We start from the raw sequence: 27,700 nt of genomic DNA, 5'->3' as shown, positions 1-27,700 counted from the left end.
TTGGACTCTGTGGGAGAGGGAGAGGGTGGGATGATTTGGAAGAATGGCATTGAAACATATATAATATCATATAAGAAATGAATCACCAGTCTAGGTTTGATGCAGGATACAGGATGCTTGGGGCTGGTGCACTAGGATGACCCAGAGAGTGGTATGGGGAGGGAGGTGAGAGAGGGGTTCAGGACTGGGAACACGTGTACACCCATGGCGGATTCATGTTGATGTATGGCAAAACCAATACAGTATTGTAAAGTAAAATAAAGTTAAAAATATATATATATATATATCTTTGGTTCTGGTATCAGGGTGATGCTAATCTCAAAGAATGAATTTGGGTATTCATTCCTCTGTAAATTTTGGAATAGTTTCAGAATAAGTGTTAAGTCTTCTCTAAACATTTGATAAAATTCACCTGTGAAGTCATCTGGTCCTGGACTTTGTTTGTTGGGAGATTTTTAATCATAGTTTCAATTTTAGTACTTGTGATTAGTCTGTTCATATTTTCTTTTTCTTTCTGGTTTAGTCTTATAAAACTGTACCTTTCTCAGTATTTGTCCATTTCTTCTAGGTTGTCCATTTTATTGGCATATAGTTGCTTGTAATAGTTACTTCTGTCTCTTTATTATCCTTTGTATTTCTGTGTCTGGGCTTCCCTGGTGGCTCAGAGATTAAATCATCTGCTGTGTCTGTGTAACTTCTTTTATATTTCTAGTTTTATTGATTTAAATTTCTCCTTTTTTGTCTTGATAAGTCTGACTAAAGGTTTATCAGTTACTTCTGTCTTTTCAAAGGACAAGCTTTTAGTTTCATTGATCTTTTCTGTTCTTTTCTTCTTCTCTATTTATTTCTATTCTGATTTTTATGATTTCTTTCCGTCTACTGACTTTGGGTTGTGCTTATTCTTCTTTCTCCAGTTGCCTTGGTGTCAAGTTAGGTTGTTTGAGATTCTTATTTCCTGAGGTAATATTGTATTGAACTTCCCCAATATGTTTAGTAACATACTGTTTAGCCTTCATGTGTTTGTAATGTTTAGTTTTTTTTTTTATGTGCATGCTAAGTCACTTCCATCATGTCTGACTCTTTGCAACACTATGAACCATAGCCCACCAGGCCCCTCTGTCCATGGGATTCTCCAGGCAAGAATACTGGAGTGGGTTGCCATGATCTGTTTCTAATCTCATACTGTTGTGGTTGGAAATGATGCTTGATGTGATTTGAATCTTCTTAAACTTACCAAGGCTTGCCTTGTGACCCAGCATGTGATTTATCCTGGAGAATGGTCCATGTGCACCTGAGAAGCATGTGCATTCTGTTGTTTTCAGACAGAATGCTCTATAAACATCATTTAAGTCCATTTGTCCTAATGCATCATTTAAGACCGGTGCTTCTTTATTGATTTTCAACCTGGATGATCTGTCCACTGATGTAAGTGGAATGCAAAAGTCCCCCACCATCACTGTGTTACTGTCAATCTTTAGATGTGGCTGTGGGCTCTGGAAAGCTTTAGGAAGCCCGTCTGTTGATGGATGGGGCTGTGATCCCACCCTGTTAGTTGTTTGGTCTGAAGTATTTCAGCACTGGAGTCTACAGGCTGTTGGGTGGGACCAGGTCTCCATGCAAAAATGGCAATCCCTGGAGCACACACCAAGGAATAGTCTCATCATCAAAGTTCTTGTCTTGCCAGTGGGCCACATCTGATTCTTGGCTCCCCAAGAGACTCTCTAAGACTTTCAGGTAGATCTATGGGCTCCTATGGAGTCACTGCTTTGCCCTGGGTCCCAGTGCATATGAAAATTTGTGTGAACTGTCCCAGAGTAGAGTCTCTATTTCCTCAAGTCCTGCAGAGACCCTGCACTCAAGCCCTGCTGGCCTTCAAAGACAAATGCTCTGGGGCCTCTCCTTCTCAACGCCAGAACCCCAGAGCCTAATGTGGGACTCAGAACTTTCACTTTTATCAGAGAACTTCTGAAATGTATTTATTTTCCAGTTTGTGAGAAGCCCATCCAGCCAGTATGAGGTTTGATTATATAGTAAATGTGCTCCTTTTCTTTGTCTTTGCATGTAGAATATTTTTTCTGATAGATTCTACTCTTTTAGTGGATGGCTATTCAGCAGATAGTTGTGTTTTTGTGAGAGAAGGTGAAGTCACATCATTCTATTCTGCCATCTTTTCTCCAATTTCACTTACTGGCCCCACTTTCTAAGACCTTCATGTTGCAGGTTAGAACTTCAACATATGAATTGAAAAGTGAAAGTGAAGTCGCTTAGTCTTGTCTGATTCTTTGCAACCCCATGGACTGTACCTGCCAGGCTCCTCCATCCATGGGATTTTCCGGGCACAGGAAAATCTTGCCAACCTAGGGATCAAACCCAGGTCTCCTGCCTTGCAGGCAGAACTCTTTACTGTCTGAGTCACAAGGGGGCTTCTATGAATTGGGCAGGAAGCAAATATTTGACCATTGCATCATTTTTGTTTAATACTTTTTTACCCAGATCTGTTTTTTTAACTCTATCCATATTGATAAATTTACATTTAAATCATTTCTATTAACTCCTGTATAATGAGTTGTAGTGTATATCTTGGAGAAGGAAATGGTAATCCACTCCAGTATTTTGTCTGGTAAATCCCATGGACAGAGGAGCCTGGCAGGCTACCATCAATGGGATTGCAAAGAAACAGACATGGCTTAGTGACTAAACAACAACATCAATAACCCCTTGTTTTCTTTGGAATCTTAACTCTATAATTACAGTCACTAAAATCCACAATGGAGGAAATGTGGGTTCAATCTTTGAGTCGGGAAGATCCTCTGAAGAAGGAAATGGCAACCTACTCCAGTATTCTTGCCTGGGAAAAAATTCCATGGACATTGAAGCCTGGTGGGCTACAGTCCATGGGGTTGCAAAAAATCAGACATGACTTAGCAACTAAACAACAAGTGTATATCTGCAATACTGATCTCTTGTCCATCATCTCAAGAAAGACTGAACTAAACATCCTCCTACTTATCCCTTTATGGATCCATTCCAGTTCTTCTGGAAGCAGAATTACTGGCTCATTGGGTGTGCATACACTTAATCTGAATAATTGATGCTGAATTGCTCTTCAAAATGGCTGAATTAGTGTGCACTCCCATCTGTAGTGCATGAGGATTCCTATATCCCCTTATCTTTGTCAACACTTGGTAACATTTGGCTTTCTAATTACAGCCAGTGTAATAGGCATTAAAAGCGTATCTTATTCATAGTTTAATTTGCATTTTTCTATTGCATATTTCAATTGTGCATCACTGCCATATACTTGTCAGCCTTTCAAACTTCCATTTCTAAAAACGTCCAGGTCTTCAAATTTGAGTCAGTTCTAGTAAAGTGGATGAACCTAGAGCTAGTTATACAAGTTACTCAGAAAGAGACAGACAAATATCATGTATTAATACATATATATGTCATCTAGAAAATGGCACTGATAAACCTATTCACAGGGCAAAAATAGAGACTCATATATAAAGAACAGACTCATGGACACTGCAGGGGAAGGAGAAGTTGGGACAAATTGAGAGAGTAGCATTAAAATACATACATTACCATGTGGAAAATAGATAATTAATGGGAAGTTGCTAATGAGCAGGGAGCTAAGCCTGATTCTCTGTTACAACATAGAGGGGTGGGTTGGGGTGGGAGATGGGAGGGAGGTTCAAGAGGGAGAGGACATATGTATACTTATGGCTGATTCATGTTGATGTGTGGCAGAAACCAACAAAATATTGTAAAGCAAGTGTCCTCCAATTAAAAATAAATACATTTTAAAAACTGTTTTTATTGTTTGCCTATTTTTCTATTATAGCTGTTTTATTAGATTATTAAAATCTTGCTTTGTAAGATTTTCTTATGTTTTATACATGTAAACAGTTTTTTGTAATAGACATTGCACTTATCCATTCCATTTTTTATTAATTTGAGCCATATTGTCCTTCAAAAAACAGAAGTCCATAATTTTAAAAGAATCATATTTACCAGTTTTATCTGCCCATAAATTTTTAAAAGAATTTATTTCCTCTTTTTAAGTCATAAAATTATTTTACCGCACTTTCATTCTATTAAACTTATACTTTTACCTTTTACAGAAGGTTTTTAAATGCATCTTAAGGCTACCTTTGAATGTGATGTTAGGTAGGAACCCAGGTAGTGAGCTAGTTTTCCCAATGTAACTAACTAAACAATCTATGAAATATATTCAGCTCATGACAATTTTTAGCCCCTGAGTCTTACAGTAAAGGAAACACAATCCACCTCTTCAAACTCCTTTCCATCTCTTTGGAGTGATAATAGTAACACACACTAACTGAACAGCACCACATGATATAATTAAGGACTAAATTGTCCATTGAGGACAGTAAGTGCAGAAGAACTTCAAAGAGGATCAACTAGGGTTCACATGGTCAAGAAAGGCTGTGTATTATTTTAGCCCTGTTTAAGTTAGATGGTGTCCCTTTCCCTCCACTCCCCATGAATTTACCTTTAGGAGAATTCTAGGAAGTATTCAGGCCTCATCCAGAGCCACCCCTGTGTATTGTTGCTAACTCCCAATGAATAAACCAGATTCTTCTCTCTGATCTTTGTGAGTGCTAATTAAACAGCCAAGAAAGACAGGTTGTAGATCTTGTTCTTCCTCATATTTGGGGATTTACTGATTTGAATGGAAATGGAGATGCAAAACTGAAATGAGTTCATGCTCAGATTCTACTAAAATCCATTCCAGTTACTAGATAGTAGCAAGGACATATCTCATCTTTCATATTATTCTTCAGATAAGAGTCCAGTAACCAGACACTATGATATTCCCAAATAGGTAGGTCTTTTTCATTATTATTATAAGCTTGAGTAGGATCACTGACTAAGGGGGCACTTCATTTGAAGAAATATATTTCAGAAATATTTTTAAAGTATAGCATCATTACAAATGTGGAAACCAAAAACTTGTAACATTCTAACAATAACATTAGTTAACATGTGTTGAATGCCAAGCTCTCAATTAGCTTAGCACCTTAACCACTGTATCTGTATTATTTTAGTTAATTCTCAAAAAACAAACTTATGAAGTAAGTACAATTATTATCACAGTTTTATAGATGAGAAAATCAAGGTATCAAAGTTAATTTACCCAAGGTCATTCAGCTAGTAAGCAATGTAGTTAGGATTTGATATTACATTTTCTTAATAAATTTTTGTCATCTGTAAGAATCACCTGCATGATTTTATTTCCTATCTACCATCCCACAAAACACCAGAAATCAAGTAATTATCTGTGTTATATTTTTCTCTTTCAATTACAGTTGACCCTTGAACAACATGGGTTTGAACTGCACAGGCCACTTATATGCAGATTTTTAAAACAAATACATGCTATAGTGCTGCATGATTAGTGGTTGGTTGAATTCACAAATGCAGAACCAGGGATACAAAGGACCAACTGTGAGCTATATGCATATTTTTGCCCTAACTCCCCAGGTTGTTCAACGGTCAACTATGTAACCACCATCTGAACTGACAATAATGGCACTGGTTAGAAACTTTCTTAGGGTTGTCTCCAAAAAAAAAACAAAAAAAACCACATGACTCCTGTACCCAAAGTAGTTCTGAATTTTATCTTCCTTGTGCCCAGGAACACCAGAACAGGGCCTAAAATGATCCTCAAACTATCTTTGAGATTATGTGTCTAGAGTTGTAGAGACAAAGAACTTGGAAACAGAAAGTGATGTAAGGAGAAGACATAGTTCAGGAACACTCTATAAAGAAATTGAAGCACCAGTGAGAGACTTGGCTCTCTGAAGCAGGATGCTCTCCTCTTGAGAAAAGGCAACCAGGTCAAAGTAAAAAATTTAACAAAGGTATTAGACTATCTAAAGTTTGGAGTTGCATAAGGTAATAGGAGTAAGAGGCCCAATGCCTGGTCTTGTTCTGAGAGGAGTGATTGAACTTGAAAGTCTAGAGAAGAAAATAAGCAGCCAGTATTTAAAAACAAGAACAACAACAACAAAAGCTTCATGTTCAGAGGTTCAGAAAAATTGGATGAAGAATGTAATGAATTCTTACTTGGGAGCTCAAACTCACATTCATTTTGTAACTGAAGATTAGGAATGACTAATAGAGGAAAATGTGTATCACAACCTCTGCCTTCAGTGTATTTAATTTTAATTCTGAAAGAAAAAAGCTAGTTGCATATTTCATGTCTGATCTCCAATAAAACATTGCAAAGGAGGCATTGTTATTCACACTTTATAGATAAGAGAATTAAGCTCCTGAAGCTAAAGTGCACAGTTTGTAAATCATGTAGGTGAGATTTGGAGCATATAGGTTAACTCTAACATGTGATCTGTCCACTAAATTTTTCTACTTGTCAGGAAGGGACTCAACTATAACAGAAAGTTCAGATCTACATCAGTTCTTCTCCCATTTAATTTTTAAATCCATATATATTATAAATCTACATGTTGTATTAGATCACTTTTACTCAGCCAACACATTGGGAATACATTACTAATTATATAAAGATGTCTTCATCTTTAGTTTCTTCATTTTCTTGTATCAATTTTTTCAGCTTTCTTAATACATAATTGACATATAACATGTGAAATTTGATGATATGATACACTTATGTTGCAAAATGATTACCACTGTAACATCTCCATCATATCACATAGTTATTTCCTTTTTTGGGTGAGAACATTTAAGATCTACTCTCTTAGCAGCTTTAGGATATATAACACAATGTTGTTAAGTATAATCACTACAATATACAAGAGATCCAAGAGCATATTCATTTTATAACCAGAAGCTTGTACTCTAATCAATATTTCTGCATTTTCCCCATCCTCTAGCCTTGGTAACTATCGTTCTGCTACCTGTCTCTATGAGTTCAACTTTTTAGATTTCACATGTAAGTAACTTAGTAAAGTATTTGTCTTTGTTTGACTTATTTCACATAGCATAATGCCCTTAAAATCCGTCCATGTTGTCATAAATGGTAGAATTTCATTCTTTCTCATGGCTATAGAATGTATAGCTAACCTTTGAAAAATGCAGGTTTGATTTGCAAGGGCCCACTTATATGCAGATTTTTTTTCGTTAGTAAATTCAGTAGGATTACATGATTCAACAATAGTTGGTGGAATCCATAGATGCAGAGCCATGAGTAGAAAGAAAATATTTATATGGGAACTGTGGATATGTAGGGCAAACTATTTGTTTTATGGGGACTTCCAATCACACAGAGGTTCAGCACCCCTAGCCCCAACATTTTTCAAGGGTCAGCTATGTCTTTAACCATTTGTTTTTTCATGAACAGTTAGGCTGTTTCCATATCTTAGCTACTGTAAATAATGCTGTGAGGAACATGGGAGTGCAAATATCTCTTTGAAATCCTGTTTTAATTTCCTTTGAATGTATACCCAGAAGTCAATCCAACCAGTCCATCCTAAAGGAGATCAGTCCTGGGTGTTCATTGGAAGGACTGATGTTAAAGCTGAAACTCCAATACTTTGGCCACCTGATGTGAAGAGCGGACTCATTTGAAAAGACCCTGATGCTCTGAAAGATTGAAGGCAGAAGAAGGGGATGACAGAGGATGAGATGGTTGGATAGCATCACCAACTCAATGGACATGAGTTTGGGTAAACTCCAGGAGTTGGTGATGGACAGGGAGGCCTGGCATGCTGTGGTCCATGGGGTTGCAGAGTCAGATATGACTGAGCTACTGAACTGAACTGAACTGAATTGAGGATTGCTGGCTCACATGGTAATTTATTTTTAATTTTTTAAGGAATGTCCATGCTTTTTTCCAAAGTGGCTATATCAATTTACATTCCCAAAAAGAGTGTGCAAGAGTTCCTTTCACCAAAGTCTTGCAGTTTTAGTGTTAAGATCTTTGACCTCTTTGGTTAAATTTATCCCAAGGTATTTTATTGTTTTTGATGCTATTATGAATGAGACTGTTTTATTTATTCTTTAGATATTCTGTTGTTAGTGTATAGAAACAAAACTGATTTCTATATGTGAATTCTATATGTTTGATTTCTCCATTGATATGTACGCAATTTTGTGGAATTCACTGACCAGTTCCAACAGCTTTTCAGTGGCATCTTCAAGATTTTCTATGTAAAATTATATTATCTGCAAATAAGGCAATTCTACTTCTTCTTTTCTGGTTTTGATGCTTTTGTTATTTTTCTTGCCTGTTTCCTCTGGCTAGAGCTCCTAGTACCACGGTGAATAGGAGTAGTGAGAATGGGCACCATTCTTGTGTAGCTCCTGATCATAGAGGGAAAGTTTTCAATCTTTTATGGTTGAGTTTGGTGTAAGCGGTGCCTTTGTCATATATGGCCTTTCTTGTGTTATGTTCCTTCTACATGTGATTTGTTTACTGTTTTTATTTTAAAAGAACCTTGTATTTTTTCAAATGCTTTTTCTGCATCTACTGAGGTGATTATATGATTTTAATCTTTCATCCTATTGATGTGTCGTGTCACATTTATTGTTTTGTATATGTTGAACCAACCTTGCATCCCAAAGATCGTTGTTGTTAAGTCACTAAGTCATGTCCAACTCTTTGTGACCCCATGGACTACAGTATGCCAGGCTTTCCTATCTCTCACCATTTCCTAGAATTCATCCAAGTTCATGTCCATTGAATCAATGATGCTATGCAACCATCTCATCTTCTGCCACCCTCTTCTCCTTTTGCTTTCAATCTTTCCTAGCATCAGGGTCTTTTCCAATGAATTGGTTGTTCACATCAGGTGGCCAAAGTACTGGAGCTTCAGCTTCACCATCAGTCCTTCCAATGAGTATTCAGGGTTGCTTTCCCTTAGGATTGACTGTTTAATTTTTCTCAGAGATAAGTCTCACTTAATTATGGTATATTATCCCCCCAATATGCTGTTGAGTTTTGTTTAATACATTGTTGAGAATTTTTGCACCAGGAATATTTGTAGTTTTCTTTTCTCGTAGTATCCTTACTGGCTTTGATACCAAGGTAAGGCTGGCCACTCAATTTGGGTTTGGGAGTGTTCCTTCTTCTCTGGTTTTTTGGAAGAGTTTGAAAAGGAATGTCATCAACTCTTATTAAATGATTGGTAAAATTCACCAGTGAAACCATCAGGTCCTAGACTTTTCCTTTTGAGAAAATGGCTTTTCCTTTTTTATTACTGCTTTATCTCCTTACTCATCATTGGTCTCAGATTTTTTATTTCTTCATGATTCAGTCTTCATTGTATTTTTCAAGGAATGTATCCATTTCTTCTAGATTATCCAATTTGCTGGTGTATAACTGTTCACAGTGGAAAATTCTTAAAGAGATGGGAATACCAGACCACTTGACCTGCCTCCTGAGAAATCTGTATGCAGGTCAAGAAGCAACAGTTAGAACTGGACGTGGGACAACAAACTGGTTTCAAATAGGAAAAGGAGTACATCAAGGCTGTATATTGTCACCCTGCTTATTTAACTTGTATACAGAGTACATCATGCAAAATGCCAGGCTGGATGAAGCACAAGCTGGAATCAAGATTACTGGGAGAAATATCAATAACCTCAGTTATGCAGATGACACCACCCTTATGGCAGAAAATGAAGAAGAGCTAAATAGCCTCTTGATGAAAATGAAAGAGGAGAGTGAAAAGTTGGCTTAAAACTCAATATTCAGAAAACTAAGATCATGGCATCTGGTCAGATCACTTCATGGCAAATAGATGGGTTAAAAATGAAAAGAGTGACAGACTTTATTTGGGGGGGGGGGCTCCAAAATCACTGCAGATGGTGACTGCAGCCATGAAATTAAAAGATGCTTGCCCCTTGGAAGAAAAGCTATCACCAACCTAGATAGCATATTACAAAGCAGAGACATTACTTTGCCAACAAAGGTCCATCTAGTCAAAGCTATGGCTTTTCCAGTAGTCATGTATGGATGTGAGAATTAGACTATAAAGAAAGCTGAGCACTGAAGAACTGATGCTTTTGAACTGTGATGCTGGAGAAGACTCTTGAGAGTCCCTTGGACTGCAAGGAGATCCAACAGTCCATCCTCAAGGAAATCAGTCCTGAATATTCATGGGAAAGACTGATACTAAAGCTGAAACTCCAATGCTTTGGCCACCTGATGCAAAGAACTGACACATTGGAAAAGACCCTGATGCTGGGAAAGATTGAAGGCGGGAGGAGAAGGGGACGATAGAGGATGAGATGGTTAGATGGCATCACTGGCTCACTAGACATCAGTTTGAGTAAGCTCCAGGAGTTGGTGATGGACAAGGAAGCCTGGCATGCTGCAGTCTATGGGGTCACAAAGAGTCAGACACGACTGAATGACTGAACTGAACTGTTCACAGTAGTCTTTATGATCCTTTGTATTTCTGTGTTATAACATCTACTCTTTCATTTTTTATTTTATTTGAGCCTTCTTTCTTTTAGATATTCTCACTAAAGCTTTTCAATTTTATTTATCCTTTCAAAAACACAGCTTAGTTTTGCTGATCTTTTCTATTATTTTTATAATCTTTATTTTACTTATTTCTGTTCTGATTTTTAATACTTCTTTCCTTCTGCTATCCTTGGGATTAGCTTGTTCTTTTTATAGTTCCCTGGGGGCTAAAGAGACCAAGAGACCAATAAGTCTCTAAAATCCTGTGAGCACCACCAGTGCTCATGTTGGCCATGTTCCATACAGGCTTAGGATAATCATTCACAGTTCTTAAATTTTGGATTTTGAAAAAGTCTGGTTTTTATATAGATAGCTTAGCAAGCTTAAAGGATTTCAATAAGGACTATCAAGATTATTATCCTTATTTTTAAAGGGCAAAGAATATAGACTGCCTTTGGAGATGGGTAATCATTACACATTGCTTGTACACGCCAGGAATCAAATTACTGAAAAAGTCAACTAGGAGAAAAAATTCCCCTCAAATATTCATGGGCAGTTTTATTTTTTCTCTAGGGGTATTGATCTCAATCTGGCTAAATCTCATTAAAAAATGCTAATAAAAACCTCCTGGTAAATAAATGCAAGCAGTATTGTTGTTTAGTTGCTAAGTCATGTCTGACTCTTTTTGACCCCATAGACTATAGCCCACCAGGCTCCTCTGTCCATAAAATTTTCCAGGCAAGAATACTGGAGTGGGTTGCCATTTCCTTCTCCAGGGGATCTTTCCAACCCAGGGACTGAACCCACAATTGAATCTACAGATTCACCTGCTTTGCAGGCAGATTCTTACCACTGAGCTACCAGGTGTGATCCAAATGCAAGGTAAATGCAAGGCTTTCAATAAATTCTCTTTCTTTTATTAATTCATTCAAAAAACCATGCTACATTCCTACATACTGTAGAGTATGAAAAAGACTGATTGTCCCTATCCATAAAGAGTTTGCAGTTTAGTAGAGGGCTTCCCTTGTGGCTCAGCTGGTAAAGAATTCGCCTGCAAGCAGGAGACCTGGATTTGATCCCTGGATTGGGAAGATCTCCTGGATAGGGAAGATCTCCTGGATAAGGGAAAGCCTACCCACTCCAGTATTCTGGCCTGGAGAATTCCATGGACTGTATAGTCCATGAGGTTGAAAGAGTTTGACACGACTGAGCGATTTTCACCTTCAGAGGAGATAATGTATTAGCATAAGCAACTATATTAAGGAGTAAAAGATATAAGAGGGATAAGAACAATTATGTCTTCCTTGGTGGCTCAGAGGTTAAAGCGTCCGCCTCCAATGCGGGACACCTGGGTTCGATCCCTGGGTCGGGAAGATCCCCTGGAGAAGGAAATGGCAATCCACTCCAGTATTCTTGCCTGGAGAATCCCATGGACGGAGAAGCCTAGTAGGTTACAGTCCACAGGGTTGCAAAGAGTCGGACACGACTGAGCGACTTCACCTAAGAACAATTAAGAGAGAAAAAGGAAAGATTACTTTGAGGTTTAAGGAATTAACCCAAAGCAGGTCTTATCTGAAATAGACCTTGAAGGAGATTCAGAAAAGTAAAACTAGCAGGATTAGAGAGAGAGCCACAGACCAAAGGAATAGTCTGAGAAAGGCAAGCATGCCAGGAAACAAGAGCCATGCCTGAGAACACTGCTCCCAAGCATGAAAGATAATGGTGGTGCTGATAGGTGGCAGGGGGGGATCAGTGGCAGATGGTGAAAGCATCTAAAATGAAAGACAGGCTACATGTGTGAACAGAGTTAGTTCGGGAATGAGAGTTCAATGGCTGGGTGTGTCTATTTGTTTGAGTGGAAAGCCTCTCCCTAACTCTTTCATTAAACACACAACTAACCTTCCATTGCCCTCTTATAATTTAATCTCAGTTCAACTTCCAGTATTTCAAAATCATCATACATAAAGAGGTACCACCCTGAAAGAGGGACTTCTATTCAATGTTAGGAGACTAACTCCAATCACAAAACTCTGCAAATGCCCCCAAAAGGAAGAAAGATAGATTTATAAATCACTAAATCTATTAAGTTATACAAATAATAAATTTATAACAAGTTGGCACACAGCTTTAAAAACAGTGTCCTTTGAAACTTCTGAGAATTCAGAATTAGAATGCCAAAGTGTTGGCAGATTATTTGATGAAAGAGGCCTTAATTTGCCAGGGAAACATTTTTAGAGGATCTCTAGAAAGCAGGTTCATATATAAACTCTATTCAGCAATAAAGTTTGCATTCATGTTTTCTCGGGAGAAGGCAATGGCACCCCACTCCAGTACTCTTGCCTGGAAAATCCCATGGATGGAGGAGCCTGGTAGGCTGCAATCCATGGGGTTGCTAAGAGTCAGACATGACTGAGCGACTTCACTTTCACTTTTCACTTTCATGCATTGGAGAAAGAAATGGCAACCCACTCCAGTGTTCTTGCCTGGAGAATCCCAGGGACGGTGGAGCCTGGTGGGCTGCCGTCAATGGGGTCGCACAGAGTTGGACACGACTGAAGTGACTTAGCAGCAGCAGCATGTTTTCTCTGATTTCCCATTTTAAATTCCTTTGGTGTAGGAACTTCTTAGCCAGTCTCTGTCTCCCAGTATTTCTCAAGCTGTTTTCCTGGCTACATGGATCACCTTAAGATTTTGGGCTTCACACCAGACCAGGCTATATGGATCGCATAAAATTCTGGGCTTCACCCCAGGCCCAACCAATGAGACTTTACAGGGACAGGTATTGAAATTTGAACAATAGAGAAGAAACTTCTATATTTCTGTGGTTACAAAAGTTACTTCTACCTAGATTCTTCCTGTGTTATTCTTTTATCGCTTACCTTCCCAGACACTTGAACTGTTCAAAGATGGAATGGATGCTGGGGCTGGATAGTCTTCTCAGCAGGCACTTTGCCAGATGAATGATGTCATCTGGAGTCAAAAACTTAATCCAATACTTTTACCAACAAGTCACAAACAGCCAAGGGATCTACTGTGGGTAGAATTTCAGAGGATAACTACAAATCAAACTATTTTAAATGCCTAAAGAAATTTACTTTTACTCCTTTTAATATTGATCAATTTTCTCCCCTTTGTTTTTGGTTAGCCTTTTCTTTTCTATTTCCCCCAGATACTGAGTAACAGGACTGGCTCTAAGTACCACAAAAGGAATGAATAAAATAATATCACTCTTACAAAAATGTATCTTACCAAACAATTTCATTTCTAACATATGAACCCCACATTTCTTCAACCCATTTAAACTTTTCTTATTTAAAGTCAAATGAGTGTATATTCTGGATACAAGTTTTCTAAATACTGCCTTGGATGGAAAGTGTAAAAAATATATAACCAAATATATCTCTACAAGTTTTACACTTTAAGTCAATCAACTGTTTATGCTATAACTTATTGTCATATGTTCTTTGACAGAAATTGAAGTAAAATGTACATTATATTTAACAAGGAGGTTGTGTGATTGATAAGAGATGAATGAAAAGACAGAAACCTACATTTAAATCCCATTATATTAATCCACATGATGCTAGGGAAATTCACACAATGTCTCCATGTGTCAGTTCTGTCTTCAAATGAAATAAGAATCAAAACATTTTTTATTTCATAGTTATTATAAGGAGTAAGGGAGATCATGTATATTTTGTTTCCTAATCAAGCTTTTTATGAATGCCTGATAGTGCTAAAACAAGTCATAACTTGTTCCTTGATCTCTGAAACAGTCTTCTTTTTATTTTCATTAAGAGTTAAACTTTTCCTGTATCCTCCTTAAGGATTTAGGATGTAGTTTTTTCACACTTGGCTCATCAGTCAAATATGAAAATCAGTGCCTGGATTCAGATGACACTGGTCACTAGTGGATACTGCAAGCCAAACTCTACATGTGATGTCACAGCATCATGGTGCCTTGTTGCTGTTGTTCAGTTGCTAAGTAGTGTCCTACTGTTTGTAACTCTATGGACTGTAGCACGCCAGGCTCCTCTGTCCTCCACCAATTGCCAAAGTTTGCTGAAATTTATGTCCACTGAGTCAGCAATAGATCTAACCATCTCATCCTCTGTCACCCCTTTCTTTTGCCTTCAATCTAGCCCAGCATCAGGGTCTTTTCCAATGACTCAGTGCTTCATATCAAGTAGCCAAAGTACTGGAGTTTCAGCTTCATCATTAGTCCTTCTAATGAATATTCAAAGTTGATTTTCTTTAGGATTGTCTGGTTTGATCTCTGCAGACCAAGGGACTCTCAAAAGTCTCCTGCAGCACCACCGTTCGAAAGCATCGATCCTTTGGTGCTCAACCTTCATACGAACCAACTCTCACATCTGTTCATGACTACTAGAAAAACCATAGGTTTCACTGTATGGACCTTTGTCAGCAAAGTGATGTCACTGCTTTTTAATACACTGTCTGCATTTATCATGGCTTATCTTCCAAGGAGCAAACATCTTTTAATTTCATGGCTGCAGTCACAGTCTGAAGTGATTTTGGAGCCCAAGAAAATAAAATCTGTCACTACTTCCACTTTTTTCCCTTCTATTTGCCATGAAAGTGATGGAACTGGATGCAATGATCTTAGGTTTTTGAATGTTGAGTTTTAAGGGAACTTTTTCACTCATTATACAGTGGAAGTGAGAAATAGATTTAAGGGCTTAGATCTGATAGATAGAGTGCCTGATGAACTATGGAATGAGGTTCGTGACATTGTACAGGAGACAGGGATCAAGACCATCCCCATGGAAAAGAAATGCAAAAAAGCAAAATGGCTGTCTGGGAAAGCCTTACAAATAGCTGTGAAGAGAAGAGAGGCGAAAAGCAAAGGAGAAAAGGAAAGATATAAGCATCTGAATGCAGAGTTCCAGAGAATAGCAAGAAGAGATAAGAAAGCCTTCTTCAGCGATCAATGCAAAGAAATAAAGGAAAAGAACAGAATGGGAAAGACTAGAGATCTCTTCAAGAAAATTAGAGATACCAAGGGAACATTTCATACAAAGATGGGCTCGATAAAGGACAGAAGTGGTATGGACCTAACAGAAGCAGAAGATATTAAGAAGAGGTGGCAAGAATACACAGAAAAACTGTACAAAAAAGATCTTCAAGACCCAGATAATCATGATGGTGTGATCACTAATCTAGAGCCAGACATCCTGGAATGTGAAGTCAAGTGGGCCTTAGAAAGCACCACTACGAACAAAGCTAGTGGAGGTGATGGAATTCCAGATGAGCTGTTTCAAATGCTGAAAGATGTTGCTGTGAAAGTGCTGCACTCAATATGCCAGCATATTTGGAAAACTCAGCAGTGGCCACAGGACTGGAAAAGGTCAGTTTTCATTCCAATTCCAAAGAAAGGCAATGCCAAAGAATGTTCCAACCACCGCACAATTGCACTCATCTCACAAGCTAGTAAAGTAATGCTCAAAATTCTCAAAGCCAGACTTCAGCAATATGTGAACTTCGAACTTCCTGATGTTCAAGCTGGTTTTAGAAAAGGCAGAGGAACCAGAGATCAAATTGCCAACATCTGCTGGATCATGGAAAAAGCAAGAGAGTTCCAGAAAAACATCTACTTCTGCTTTATTGACTATGCCAAAACCTTTGACTGTGTGGATCAAAATAAACTGTGGAAAATTCTGAAAGAGATGGGAATACAGACCACCTGACCTGCCTCTTGAGAAATCTGTATGCAGGTCAGGAAGCAACAGTTAGAACTGGACATGGAACAACAGACTGGTTCCAAATAGGAAAAGGAGTACGTCAAGGCTGTATATTGTCACCCTGCTTATTTAACTTATATGCAGAGTACATCATGAGAAACGCTGGACTGGAAGAAACACAAGCTGGAATCAAGATTGCTGGGAGAAATATCAATAACCTCAGATATGCAGATGACACCCACCCTTATGGCAGACAGTGAAGAGGAACTCAAAAGCCTCTTGATGAAAGTGAAAGAGGAGAGCGAAAAAGTTGGCTTAAAGCTCAACATTCAGAAAACGAAGATCATGGCATCCGGTCCCATCACTTCATGGGAAATAGATGGGAAAACATTGGAAACAGTGTCAGACTTTATTTTCGGGGGCTCCAAAATCGCTGCAGATGGTGATTGCAGCCATGGAATTAAAAGACGCTAACTCCTTAGAAGGAAAGTTATGACCAACCTAGATAGTGTATTCAAAAGCAGAGACATTACTTTGCCGACTAAGGTCCATCTAGTCAAGGCTATGGTTTTTCCTGTGGTCATGTATGGATGTGAGAGTTGGACTGTGAAGAAGGCTGAGCGCTGAAGAACTGATGCTTTTGAACTGTGGTGTTGGAGAAGACTCTTGAGAGTCCCTTGGACTGCAAGGAGATCCAACCAGTCCATTCTGAAGGAGATCAGCCCCGGGATTTCTTTGGCAGGAATGATGTTAAAGCTGAAACTCCAGTACTTTGGCCACCTCATGCGAAGGGTTGACTCATTGGAAAAGACTCTGATGCTGGGAGGGATTAGGGGCAGGAGAGGAAGGGGATGACAGAGGATGAGATGGCTGGATGGCATCACGGACTCAATGGATGTGAGTCTGAGTGAACTCCGGGAGTTGGTGATGGACAGGGAGGGCTGGCGTGCTGTGATTCATGGGGTCGCAAGGAGTCGGACACGACTGAGCGACTGAACTTTCACTGTCCTCTTTCACTGTCATCAAGAGACTCTAGTTCCTCTTCATTTTCTGCCATTAGAGTGCTGTCACCTGCATATCTGAAAGTGAACGTGAAAGTGAAGTTGCACAGGCGTGTCCAACTCTTTGCGACGCAATGGACTGTAGCTTACCAGGCTCCTCCATCCATGGGATTTTCCAGACGAGAATACTGAAGAAGGAAATGGCAACCCACTCCAGTATTGTTGCCTGGAGAATCCCAGGGACGGAGGAGCCTGGTGGGCTGCCATCTATGGGGTCTCACAGAGTCGGACACGACTGAAGCAACTTAGCAGCAGTAGCAATACTGAAGTGGGTTGCCATTTCCTTCTCCAAGGTTGCTGATATTTCTCCCAATGATATTGATTCCAGCTTTTGATTCCTCTAGCCTGGCATTTTGCATAAGGTACTCTGCATATAATTTAGACAAGCAGGGTGACAATATTCATCCTTGACCTACCCCTTTCGCAATTTTGAACCAGTCAGTTGTTCCATGTCCAGTTCTAATATGATGCCTCAGCAGGTGATTAAAATTCTGCTCAAACAGACCCAAAACAGTAGTTTTCCTTCTACTTCCCTGTTGACATAAACTGAATAACACAACTTTGACCTAAACCTGCAAGACCATCTTACTCTTTCTTCCTCCCTTGCCCACTCTAGGGCTCACAGTCAACAACAATTAAAAGATCATTGCCTCTTTCCTAAATCTCTAGTACTTCTTCCCTGTACTCACATCCAAAGACCTGCAAAGAAATCTGAGACCTGCAATGCCAGGATGAGTGTTAACCTGATCCACCAACAGGCTACTACCAAAATATACCCAGCATTTTATATGTGTTTAATCTTTACAATCCTATGAGTAGCATATCAACATCTTTGTTTTAGATGTTAGGATACTGAGGCTCAAATTGGCTCAGTAACTCCCACAGTCGCCCAGTTTATGAGTAGCAGAACAGGTTGGCTTCAAACCCAGTACCAAGCCAGGGTTCTCTCCACCACCTCTCAAAGACTCCCTCTATATCCCATCTCTGCTCTCCATCTTTCTGCTTCACTTTCTGTGAAATTTTAGGAACACAATGTCTATCCCAAATACCTGCATCAGCATATTAGAGTCATCTGGGAGATTTTTACAACTACAAATGCCTAGGTTTAATTTAATAACTGAATTTAATTACCTAGGGTAATTTATAACCAAAACTCTGGCAGAGGCACTCCAGCATCTTTAAGTCTTTTCTTTTTTTTCTGAAAATGATTCTGTTGCACTGTTAGATTTGAGAACCAGTGGTTTAAATAATGATATTACTCATGTTAAACATTTTTATTTTACTTTAACATTTAATCAGTGGTTTGTTCTTATAAAATATCTTATTAACACATAGTTTCTCTTTATTGTAATAACAGGTGGATGAGACATTTATAGATTCGGCTTTCAACAAGCATTATATCAAGAACCAAGTAGTGAAACTGACGTATGTATGCTTGGGCAAAGGTGACTTCACAGTCTAGAGTGACCAAAAGCACAGGAGACAGGAACCTTTATACACTGTTGCCTCTACAAGACTGGCTTTTGGCCAGGACTTCTTATTAATATGATTGCAACAACAGTCTCACCATCATTTTGTAAATGCAAAAACTGAGACTTTGGGAGGTTACGTGAAACGTTCAAAATTCCCCAAGTGACAGAACAGGATTCAAATCCCATCAAGTGATGGATGGTAAGGCCTGAGACTACCAGAAACCAGGCCTTGAGAAAACCCAGCAGCATGTCACTGCATGCACCAAATTGTATTCTTTCAATATATATGTCATTTAAAAAATATTAAGGAGCCAAAGTTGACTACAAAATAGGGTCACAAGTCTTTCCTGTATTGAACCCCTAGTGACAGGAGGCATGCCCAAACACAAAGAAATAAATTTGAAATAAATGTTGAAATAAATTTCCATTTGTAGAGGTGGAGGAGGAGACTCATATAGACTGAGAAATTCCTCAGAGGTTTCAGTTGTCCGGAAAGTTCATAGCAAAACATGTATGTAACAGATACAAACCTATGGGCCTGTGTGACCCATTTTCTTAAAAAAAATGAGAATATCTAGATGGATATATTTGAAGGAAATAATAATCAGTTTTCTTACCAATAGGCTAATGCCCTGTTTGCAGAATGACTCCAAGTTTCTTACACCTTTACCGAGTAACTAGTGACCTCCAGAAGGATTTTACAACATAAATTTGATACATTTTATAATATCTAGGAGAGACAAAGCATGTTTTTGCTGAAACTTTCTAGATTTCCTGCCCTCCATTTTCAAATTCTGACTTGCCATAACATCCTAGCAAAATTATCATAGCCTTATGCACTCCTTTGAATGTGTAGTCACTATCATTTTGTAAGTTTTTGTGTGGGTGCATTCCACCTGGTAAACAATGTTTTCCCTCTGATTTAAGAAGAGGGGATATTTGCCAATTTGACATAAAATTCTGATTATTTATAGCTTCACATTCCAGAGCCTAAATGAACCACAGTATATAAAATCCCTTCAAATTGATACCATTTCCTCTTTTTTAAAGTCAAGGGATTCAGGAAAATAGGGCTTTCATGCTTTTTATAGCTTTGATCTTTTGAAGCATAAAAATAAGAGATGTGGCAGAACAACATATAGCTTTCCATTTGTTAAAAGACCTTTAACTGTTTGATTTTCATATTTTAAGTATATATGAAAATCCAGCCCCTCAAGTGAAGGGGCTTAAACGTGTTTATATAGAAAAATTTCAAGGAATTGGATATGCTTAATTTGGAGAATACTCAGAGACCAAGAATACCAGTGTCTTCAAATACTATACATGGAAGAGAGAACTGATGTTTTATGTACGTCCCAGCTGGTAGACATAAGCCTATGGAATGGAAGCTTTAGGGAGATATGTTCAACTCCAAGTGAAGAACTCTCTTAAAATCAAAGCTGACCAAAGAGAAATAGCCTATTTATGGAAGTAAATTTCTCATTATTTTAATTACTTGCTGGGGTGAGATGACCACTTATCATGGAGGCTTAGAGCTGATAAAGGTATCACATGAGTGATAGATCAAAGACACCATTGAAGTTTTTTCCAGTCTTCAGGGTTTATGATTTTGCTGATAACATTTTAGTGTCTGAGTCTTATACAAATGCTATAGCAAGCCTTCAAATTAATGGCAAAATTCACTTAAAGCAAAAAGAGAACATGAAGAGGGAATATATGAAACAATCTTGAGTCAGAGTGACATAAATGAGAAGCAATGTGAGATAATCAGCTGCTGACACTTTCAATTGAGGCATAATTCAAGGGAATAAAACACAAAAAAAAGAGTGCAGGATAATACTGGATGTACTCTTTGAACAAGTACCTTTCTATTCTGTGTCATAGTCCAGAGGAAGATGGGACGACGGTAGATGTCATTATGGTGTTCCAGTTCCCCTCTGCTGAGTCAAGTGCAGTGAGAAATAGGAAAATCCGCAGCGTCTTAGATGAGAAGATAAGGAACACAAGAGCCTTGTCAATAAACACCTCATCAGTAGAAGTTAATGGTAAGTAGGTACCTTTCTACGTGATGTGAAGGTCTCTATTAAGTCTATTTTATGTCTAATCATAAATTTATTTACTATTATTTCCATTCCAAATAATAGCTAGAATTCAGATAGAAAAAAAATTCAAGTTAAAAAAGTGACTTTTAAAGGTTTTATTGTTCTCTGATAAAAGCATACCTGAAATTAGTCAAGTGGCTTTTCCTGTAGTAATTGACTGGCACTTGTCCTGAAATAAAAGCAAACCTTTACCACTAACAGAGTTCATCTGACCCATCCACTGCCTCCATGATTAAGCAAGTGAAAACACCAAGTGTTGAGCAATGGCTGTTTTTCTGTTTCAGAAACATAAACCCAGTTGCTGCCCTTTAAAAATAGAAATAGTTTCAGTGAATAGTGAAATTGTGAAATTTGTGTTAACTTTTTTCCTTTGGGCATTTTGGAAAATGATAAACTAACTTTGGAGCCACTAAAAGCCATCTTACAAGTAGTGATTAAAATAATCACAAAACTAGAAATTATAGGAACAATTACATCATCATTGCTTCTCTAAAAGAAGTAACTTTTATCGAGGCCCTTCTCTATGCCCTTTACATTTAGCATTTAACTTCTTTATTCTTATGAATTAGGCAAATTCATCTTTAAAGATGTGAAAGAGGGGCTTTAGGCCTTCTATCTATAGTGAAAGGACTCTGGTAACTAAAAAGGGCAAAGATTTAGTTAAAGACCCAGTAATTAAAAAGGGCAGAGATTCAAATCTATTGATAGATTGCTAATTTTTTGAGAGGCTTTTTGCGGAAAAAAAAAATAAAGTGTTCTTTGGTCAAACACTTTTTAGAAATTCGGTCTACAATATTGACCTCTTAGAAATTCACCCCTTATATTAGCATACCAAAAATTCTCAGGAGTCCAGCCAGACAGAAACCTGTTTGAAAGTAAAAGTGAAAGTCACTCAGTCGTGTCCGACTCTTTGCAACCCCATGGACTGTAGTTTGCCATGTTCCTCTGTCCATGGAATTCTCCAGGCCAGTATACTGGAGTGGGTTGCTGTTTACTTCTTCAGGGGATCTTCCCAACCCAGGGATTGAACCCAGGTCTCCTGCATCACAGATGGATTCTTTACCATCTAAGCCACTAGTGAAACCTGAAAACCTGTTTACCCCTGTTCATTAAGCTGCTTCCACAAGCATCTATTCCTGAAAGACAAGTACAGATTTCCCCTACACATTCCAGTGGACACCAGAAGAGAATCAGAGTAAGTGTGATTCATAACAGACATGAAACAGAAAGCCCTACCCTTTCAAGGGTCTGGCTGACTCTATAGGAGGAAACCTGACCAGGAAATAAAATCTGTGGGAATGGGATGGGCAGGGATGTGCTGATGAGACAGTCAGTTAGTCAGGAAATGAACCTGGGGACCTCTCCCAACCCAGGAGGGAAGAACCTCTCAAGGGCTTAATCCGCCTTCTTTGTTTTCTCCTTTGTGGAGAAACAAATGAATCGAGGTTGTGAAATAGTGGAAGTTGTGATTAGTTACAAGATGTGTTCTACATAATTTTAAATAACCAGTTAATTTGCAAGGAACTTAAAAGCCTGAGCTATCTGAAACCAGACATGAAGCATGAAGTGGCCATTGGGTATCTGGGCTTTTTGTTTCTTATAGGTTCAGCTTGTGACCTGTAGTCTGTTTTAATGTCTATAGTAGATTAAAGGGCAGGACGTGCTGATGAAGAACCTGATTTGAGAGTTACCTGATCCTAACTCCACTGAGTCACTACAGGACTACGCAAGTTCTGTAAAGGACTTGTATTTACAAAGTCCACCAAAGGGCTACCATGCCTTTTCCTCCACTTTCTCATCTACAATCTTGCAAATATAATATTTGTTCTTCCTTAAGTCACAGAAATATCAAGAGGTGGGAGGAGGGTTCAGGATGGGGAACACGTGTACACCCATGGCAGATTCATGTTGATGTATGGCAAAACAAATACAATATGGTAAAGTTAAAAAAAAAAAGAAAGAAAGAAAGAAATGTTAGTAACTTAAAAAAAAAAGAACATATGCAAGAAAACAGAAAATATAATATTGAACATATAGGCTATTAGAAAGCTAGAAAATTGTGCATATGCTTTAGAAACCTGAAAACATTAATGCAAATAATTGGTGGTAGAAAAAACTAGAAGCCTGAAGGTTTCCAAATTTCCAAATGTGATGTGAAAAAAGCAGCATTTACTAGCACTTGGGAAAGGCTCACTTGGTAGAAAACTGATTAGAATCCTCAAGGCAATCCTTGTAGACAAAAAAACTGCTCTCCAGCAATACTTAATTTGGGGGATTTCAAATGAATGGAAAATTGCAGAAATTCTAGACAAAGTCTAGAAATAACCTTGCAGCCCTAGATTGATCCATAATCTGGCAAGAATCTGTGTTTTGGTTTGACAAATAACTGTGTGGTATGCACCCTTCCTGTGATGTGATGTCAGAACAAAATTAATATTGACTCCTTTGAATTGCAAATGCCATGGCTGTGGAAGAGCTGCTCATCACCCATGTGCTGTTGATGTGGCCAGTCCTTATCATGTTATCTGTAGTGTGTACAGCCCTGAATACGATTACTGTCAACTCAGAAGTGTGTTAGAGGGTCATGTTCAAAACTAAGGTGTTAATGTTTGTTTTCACTCCTAAACGTAGAAAGTAAAACCATTTTGTCAAAATTGGTAATTTGCAATAGTCAGTCACTTGTATATGGGCAGTTTACCTTCAGGTATAATCATTCTGTCTAAAATGCTTTCCTCAAAAATCCAATGAAACTCCCAACTATTACATGTACCCTGGTCTCATTCCTGGAAAGAGCTGAGTTGCATCTTGCTCAAACTAAGCAGAAGAAGCTCTAACTCAAGAATTCTAAATTTATACCATTGTAATGCATTACTAACATGGTCCATATTCAAATACCTCATTTTATTTCACTTCACTTTATTGCACTTCACAGATGTTGTGTTTTTTTTACAAATTGAAGGTTTGTGGCAATCCTGTGTTGTCAGATGACAGTTAGCATGCTTTAGCAGTAAAGTACTTTTTAATTAAGGTATGTATATTGTTTTTTAAGACATAATGCACACTTAATGGACTACAGAATGGTGTAAACATAAACTTTTAAATGCACTGGGAAACAAAAAAATTTTGACTTGCTTTATTGTGATATTTGCTTATTGCCGTGGTCTCGAACTGAACCCACAATATCTCCAAAGTATGCCTATAGTTTTAAAACATAAAACAAATTTACTACCTTAAAACTACATTTGACCAAAAATCGAGTTTCTTCTATAAATAAAGACTGAGGATCTGTACTGAGCAACTGATTCTTCACTATATAATGATTTAGTTATGCCTTTTACAAGTTTATTGGATATTCTCAAGAGCTCCCACTTTGTATAGTTCATCATCATTAGTTTCCCAAGTGAAATTTATAGAAGGTAAGTGGAAAGAAACATTCTTACTGTGCATAATGGGAAGTTAAATGTAGAGAATATGAGTCTGAGACACATAGGACTGGTAGAAATAAGTAAAACCATCCATCCTCATTTTACCTATTAAGCGCTTTTATTTTGAAAACTATCCCACTTTTCATGCAACCATTCATCAACTTATGTTTGTATTTCCTTTATCAGGTTACCAACTTTGTTGGAAATGACAGAATTTTATCTTAGATTCTGTCCAATAATTAGCCTCTACCAGTGTCCAGCAGGTGTATGATAACAGTATATAGTAGTTTATTCCTCGGGGAGGGGAACATTTTGATAATTTAAGAACTGTGTTTTAGAAGTATTTTAAATATACTTTCTGTGGTAGTTTTCAAAGTTTTTTTTTTTTTTCATCCTTAAACCCCTGCACCAAAGAAAGGCTTACGTGAAATCTTAAACAGAAGAGATAAAAGCAGACTTGTTCTAGTTGAGGCTGAGTTTGCACCTAAAGACTCCATTAGTTGTTCCGTCTTTCCCCACTTTCTCTATATCCTTAAGTAAAATCCAAAGATTTATCCTAAGCCATTGGAAAGCCACTGTTCTGTATTACTACAAATGATTTGTGGGTTTTGATTATCCATATTTGAGCCTTAATCATTCACTGCTTATTGCCTATATGTGCAGTGCTTAGTCACTCAGTCATGTCCGACTCTTTGTGACCCCATGAACTGTAGCCCACCAGGCTCCTCTGTCCATGGGGATTCTCCAGGCAAGAATACTGGAGTGGGTTGCCATGCCCTCCTCCAGGGGATCTTCCCAACCCAGGGACTGAACCCAGATCTCCCACAGTGCAGAATTCTTTACCATCTGAGCCACCAGGGAAGCCTAGAGATTGCCTATAAATCTTTACCAAAACCATACATATATCCTGTTATATCAGCTGTTTTCCTGACTCATCCATATGCTCAAATTTCTGAACTCCATATATGATGAGTATTCTCTGATTTCTGGTCATTGAGACCAACTAGGAGAATATCAAATTATCATTCTTTGTTCTATCTTGTTTTTCAGCAATGAGCTCATCAACAGGGAAGCTAACTGTCCAAGCATGTAAGTCTAGTTAGTTTATAAACACAAGTTCCATTTCCATCTCAGAAAGGATAATATCTTCAAATATTAGCTCATAATTTCCCACTCATGTTCCACATTTTCTTTTGGAGAGAATAACAATTGTGTAAAAAATGAAAATACTTTTTTTCTAACTCTAAAACCAATCTTTTTTGTCATCTTCAAGAAAAATATTTTACATGGTGGAAATCTAGGAGCAATTTGAAGAAATTTTATATTTCTGATTTGGAATAAATGGACTTGCCTTGATAATTTTTAAACGCTACTAATTATGCTTTCTACTGAGAAGTAAAATAATGAGAAAGTGATAAATGGAAAAGAGATAGACTCCTTTACTTGTGATTGTCTATACAATTTACTGATCATACTCGTCTTCATGGTTGACAGCAGCTCCACTCACTCACTTCATATCATTATTTGCTTCATATCACTGTGGCCTAAATTTTGAAAGAATTTTTTTAAAGTGGTGATGACTTTGAGCAAAGGTGTTCATTCATTTTCATCTGTCTTGCAAATATACTATACAACATTCATTCAATAAATATCCTTTTAAAATCTACCAAGTGCCAGAAAGTGAATACAAGTGTCACTAAGACATGATTCCTCCTCTAAAATTAAGGGTTTGAATTTAGAGGAAGACATAAATCAATCAGGAAATGTTAAAACAGTGTGATAAATGCTATGACAGAGATAGTGCAGTGAAAGTTAATCACAGAGCCAGCTAACCTGACTTGGTCTTATGGGGTCTGAAAGTGATCCTTGAGACAGGAGAAAGGAAGGACCACAAATCAAGTGACAAGTGGGATGAATGTCTTGGGCAAGGAGAATAGTATGTAAAAATGTCTCTAGGAAAGCAAGAACATGATCACTTCTTGTAAATGAAAAATGTCAGTGTGGCTGGAATATAGGATTGGGGATTGGGGACATGAAAAAGGGGTATTATTAATTAATGATTAATAGTCATCAAGGACCAGAATCATGCTAAAACATTTCAACTTTATCTGGAATGAAAAGTCACTCAAGGGTTTTAGACAAATCAGAAAGGCCACTCAGGTTTCAGGGTGGAGAATGGATTGGAGGAGCAACACTGGAGGTAAGGAGATGATCAGGGAAGCTGTTGCAGTCCTCCAGGTGAAAAAAATAGTATGGCACCCCACTCCAGTACTCTTGCCTGGAAAATCTCATGGACAGAGGAGCCTGGTAGGCTGCAGTCCATGGGGTCGCTAAGAGTCAGACACAACTGAGCGACTTCACTTTCATTTTTCACTTTCATGCATTGGAGAAGGAAATGGCAACCCACTCCAGTGTTCTTGCCTGGAGAATCCCAGGGACAGGGGAGCCTGGTGGGCTGCCCTCTATGGGGTCGCATAGAGTCGGACACGACTGAAGCGACTTAGCAGTAGCAGCAGCAAACTAGAGATGGCAGTGATGGGGATTTCTAAACAACTGGCCACAGTAGGAGTGTCATCAGTACCAGTACAGTGAATTTCCTCTTTTATACCGAATTTTTTGGAATAAAAGTTGAACCTACCATATTTTCTTTATTAGCAGCATGCTTTAAACAGGCTTCATTCTTAGCGGGAATCCTAAGCAGCAAACTAATCTCTGATCTGACACACAGAATAGAGTACTTATTTATCCCCATCTATAGCGAATGTGATATTTACCTGGAAACATAGAATCCTCCATCCAAAAGAGTAAAAGACTGGTCATGATGCATTAACCATGCCACTTGAGGAACTAGTCACTCAGAAAAATGTATGAGAGGAGTTCCAAGGGATTGGCAATTACTTCTCTGATCAGTTCTTCTGGTGAGGACTTTTATGTCAAAATAACATGGTGGGATCACCTAAAACCAGGAAAGAATCATCTTAGTAGGAGCTCCCAGAACATCTGGATAATTGACATTGCAGGTCCTCAAGACATACACTTTGTGGTGTGTCAATACTTCTCAGACTTAAGTAGCTTCAGTGGGCAATGTATATCCATTCTATAAATAGAGGGAGTAAGCAAAGCATCAATGAGAAGGTGGATATTCATATTGTACTTGTTTATATAATGGCAGATGCAAACATTGCACTGCAGCCCTCTACTAATTTCTCTGTATCAAGAGTTATAGAGACATTTCTTATAATTTAACGATCGCATCTCTTTCAGGTTGTGGGAAACGAGTTGTTCCATTAGTAAGCAACAGAATAATGTCTGGAGAGATCGCGGGCAAGGCTGCCTGGCCTTGGCAAGCTTCTCTTCAGCATAAAAACATACATCAGTGTGGGGCCACCTTGATTAGTAATACTTGGCTTGTTACTGCAGCGCACTGCTTTAAGAAGTAAGTGATTGATGTTACTACTACTTAAAAAACCATCTGAGTTTTATTGTCTTCTGAGTAATAATCAACATCCCCAAGTATGGCTGAG

The 27,700-nt window shown here is 38.2% G+C and overlaps 1 protein-coding gene across 3 annotated transcripts in view; it reads left to right on the top strand.

Moving 5' to 3' along the window:
* LOC101121013 (transmembrane serine protease 11A) overlaps positions 1 to 27,700 on the top strand; it is a 57,312-nt gene that overhangs the window by 17,363 nt on the left and 12,249 nt on the right. For 2 of the 3 annotated variants that reach the window (XM_012180074.5, XM_012180072.5), the window contains exons 4-7: positions 18,535 to 18,602; positions 20,534 to 20,694; positions 25,227 to 25,265; positions 27,441 to 27,612. In XM_012180074.5, coding sequence (XP_012035464.1) covers positions 18,535 to 18,602; positions 20,534 to 20,694; positions 25,227 to 25,265; positions 27,441 to 27,612 — 440 coding nt within the window. The remainder of the gene's footprint in view (positions 1 to 18,534; positions 18,603 to 20,533; positions 20,695 to 25,226; positions 25,266 to 27,440; positions 27,613 to 27,700) is intronic. The other variant, XM_012180073.5, reaches the window with a different exon arrangement.

The sequence above is a fragment of the Ovis aries genome, chromosome 6 (genome assembly GCF_016772045.2).
Source record: "Ovis aries strain OAR_USU_Benz2616 breed Rambouillet chromosome 6, ARS-UI_Ramb_v3.0, whole genome shotgun sequence".
NCBI lineage: Eukaryota > Metazoa > Chordata > Mammalia > Artiodactyla > Bovidae > Ovis > Ovis aries.
The sequence above is the reverse complement of the archived record's forward strand: the minus strand, read 5'-3'. Positions and strand labels throughout refer to the sequence as shown.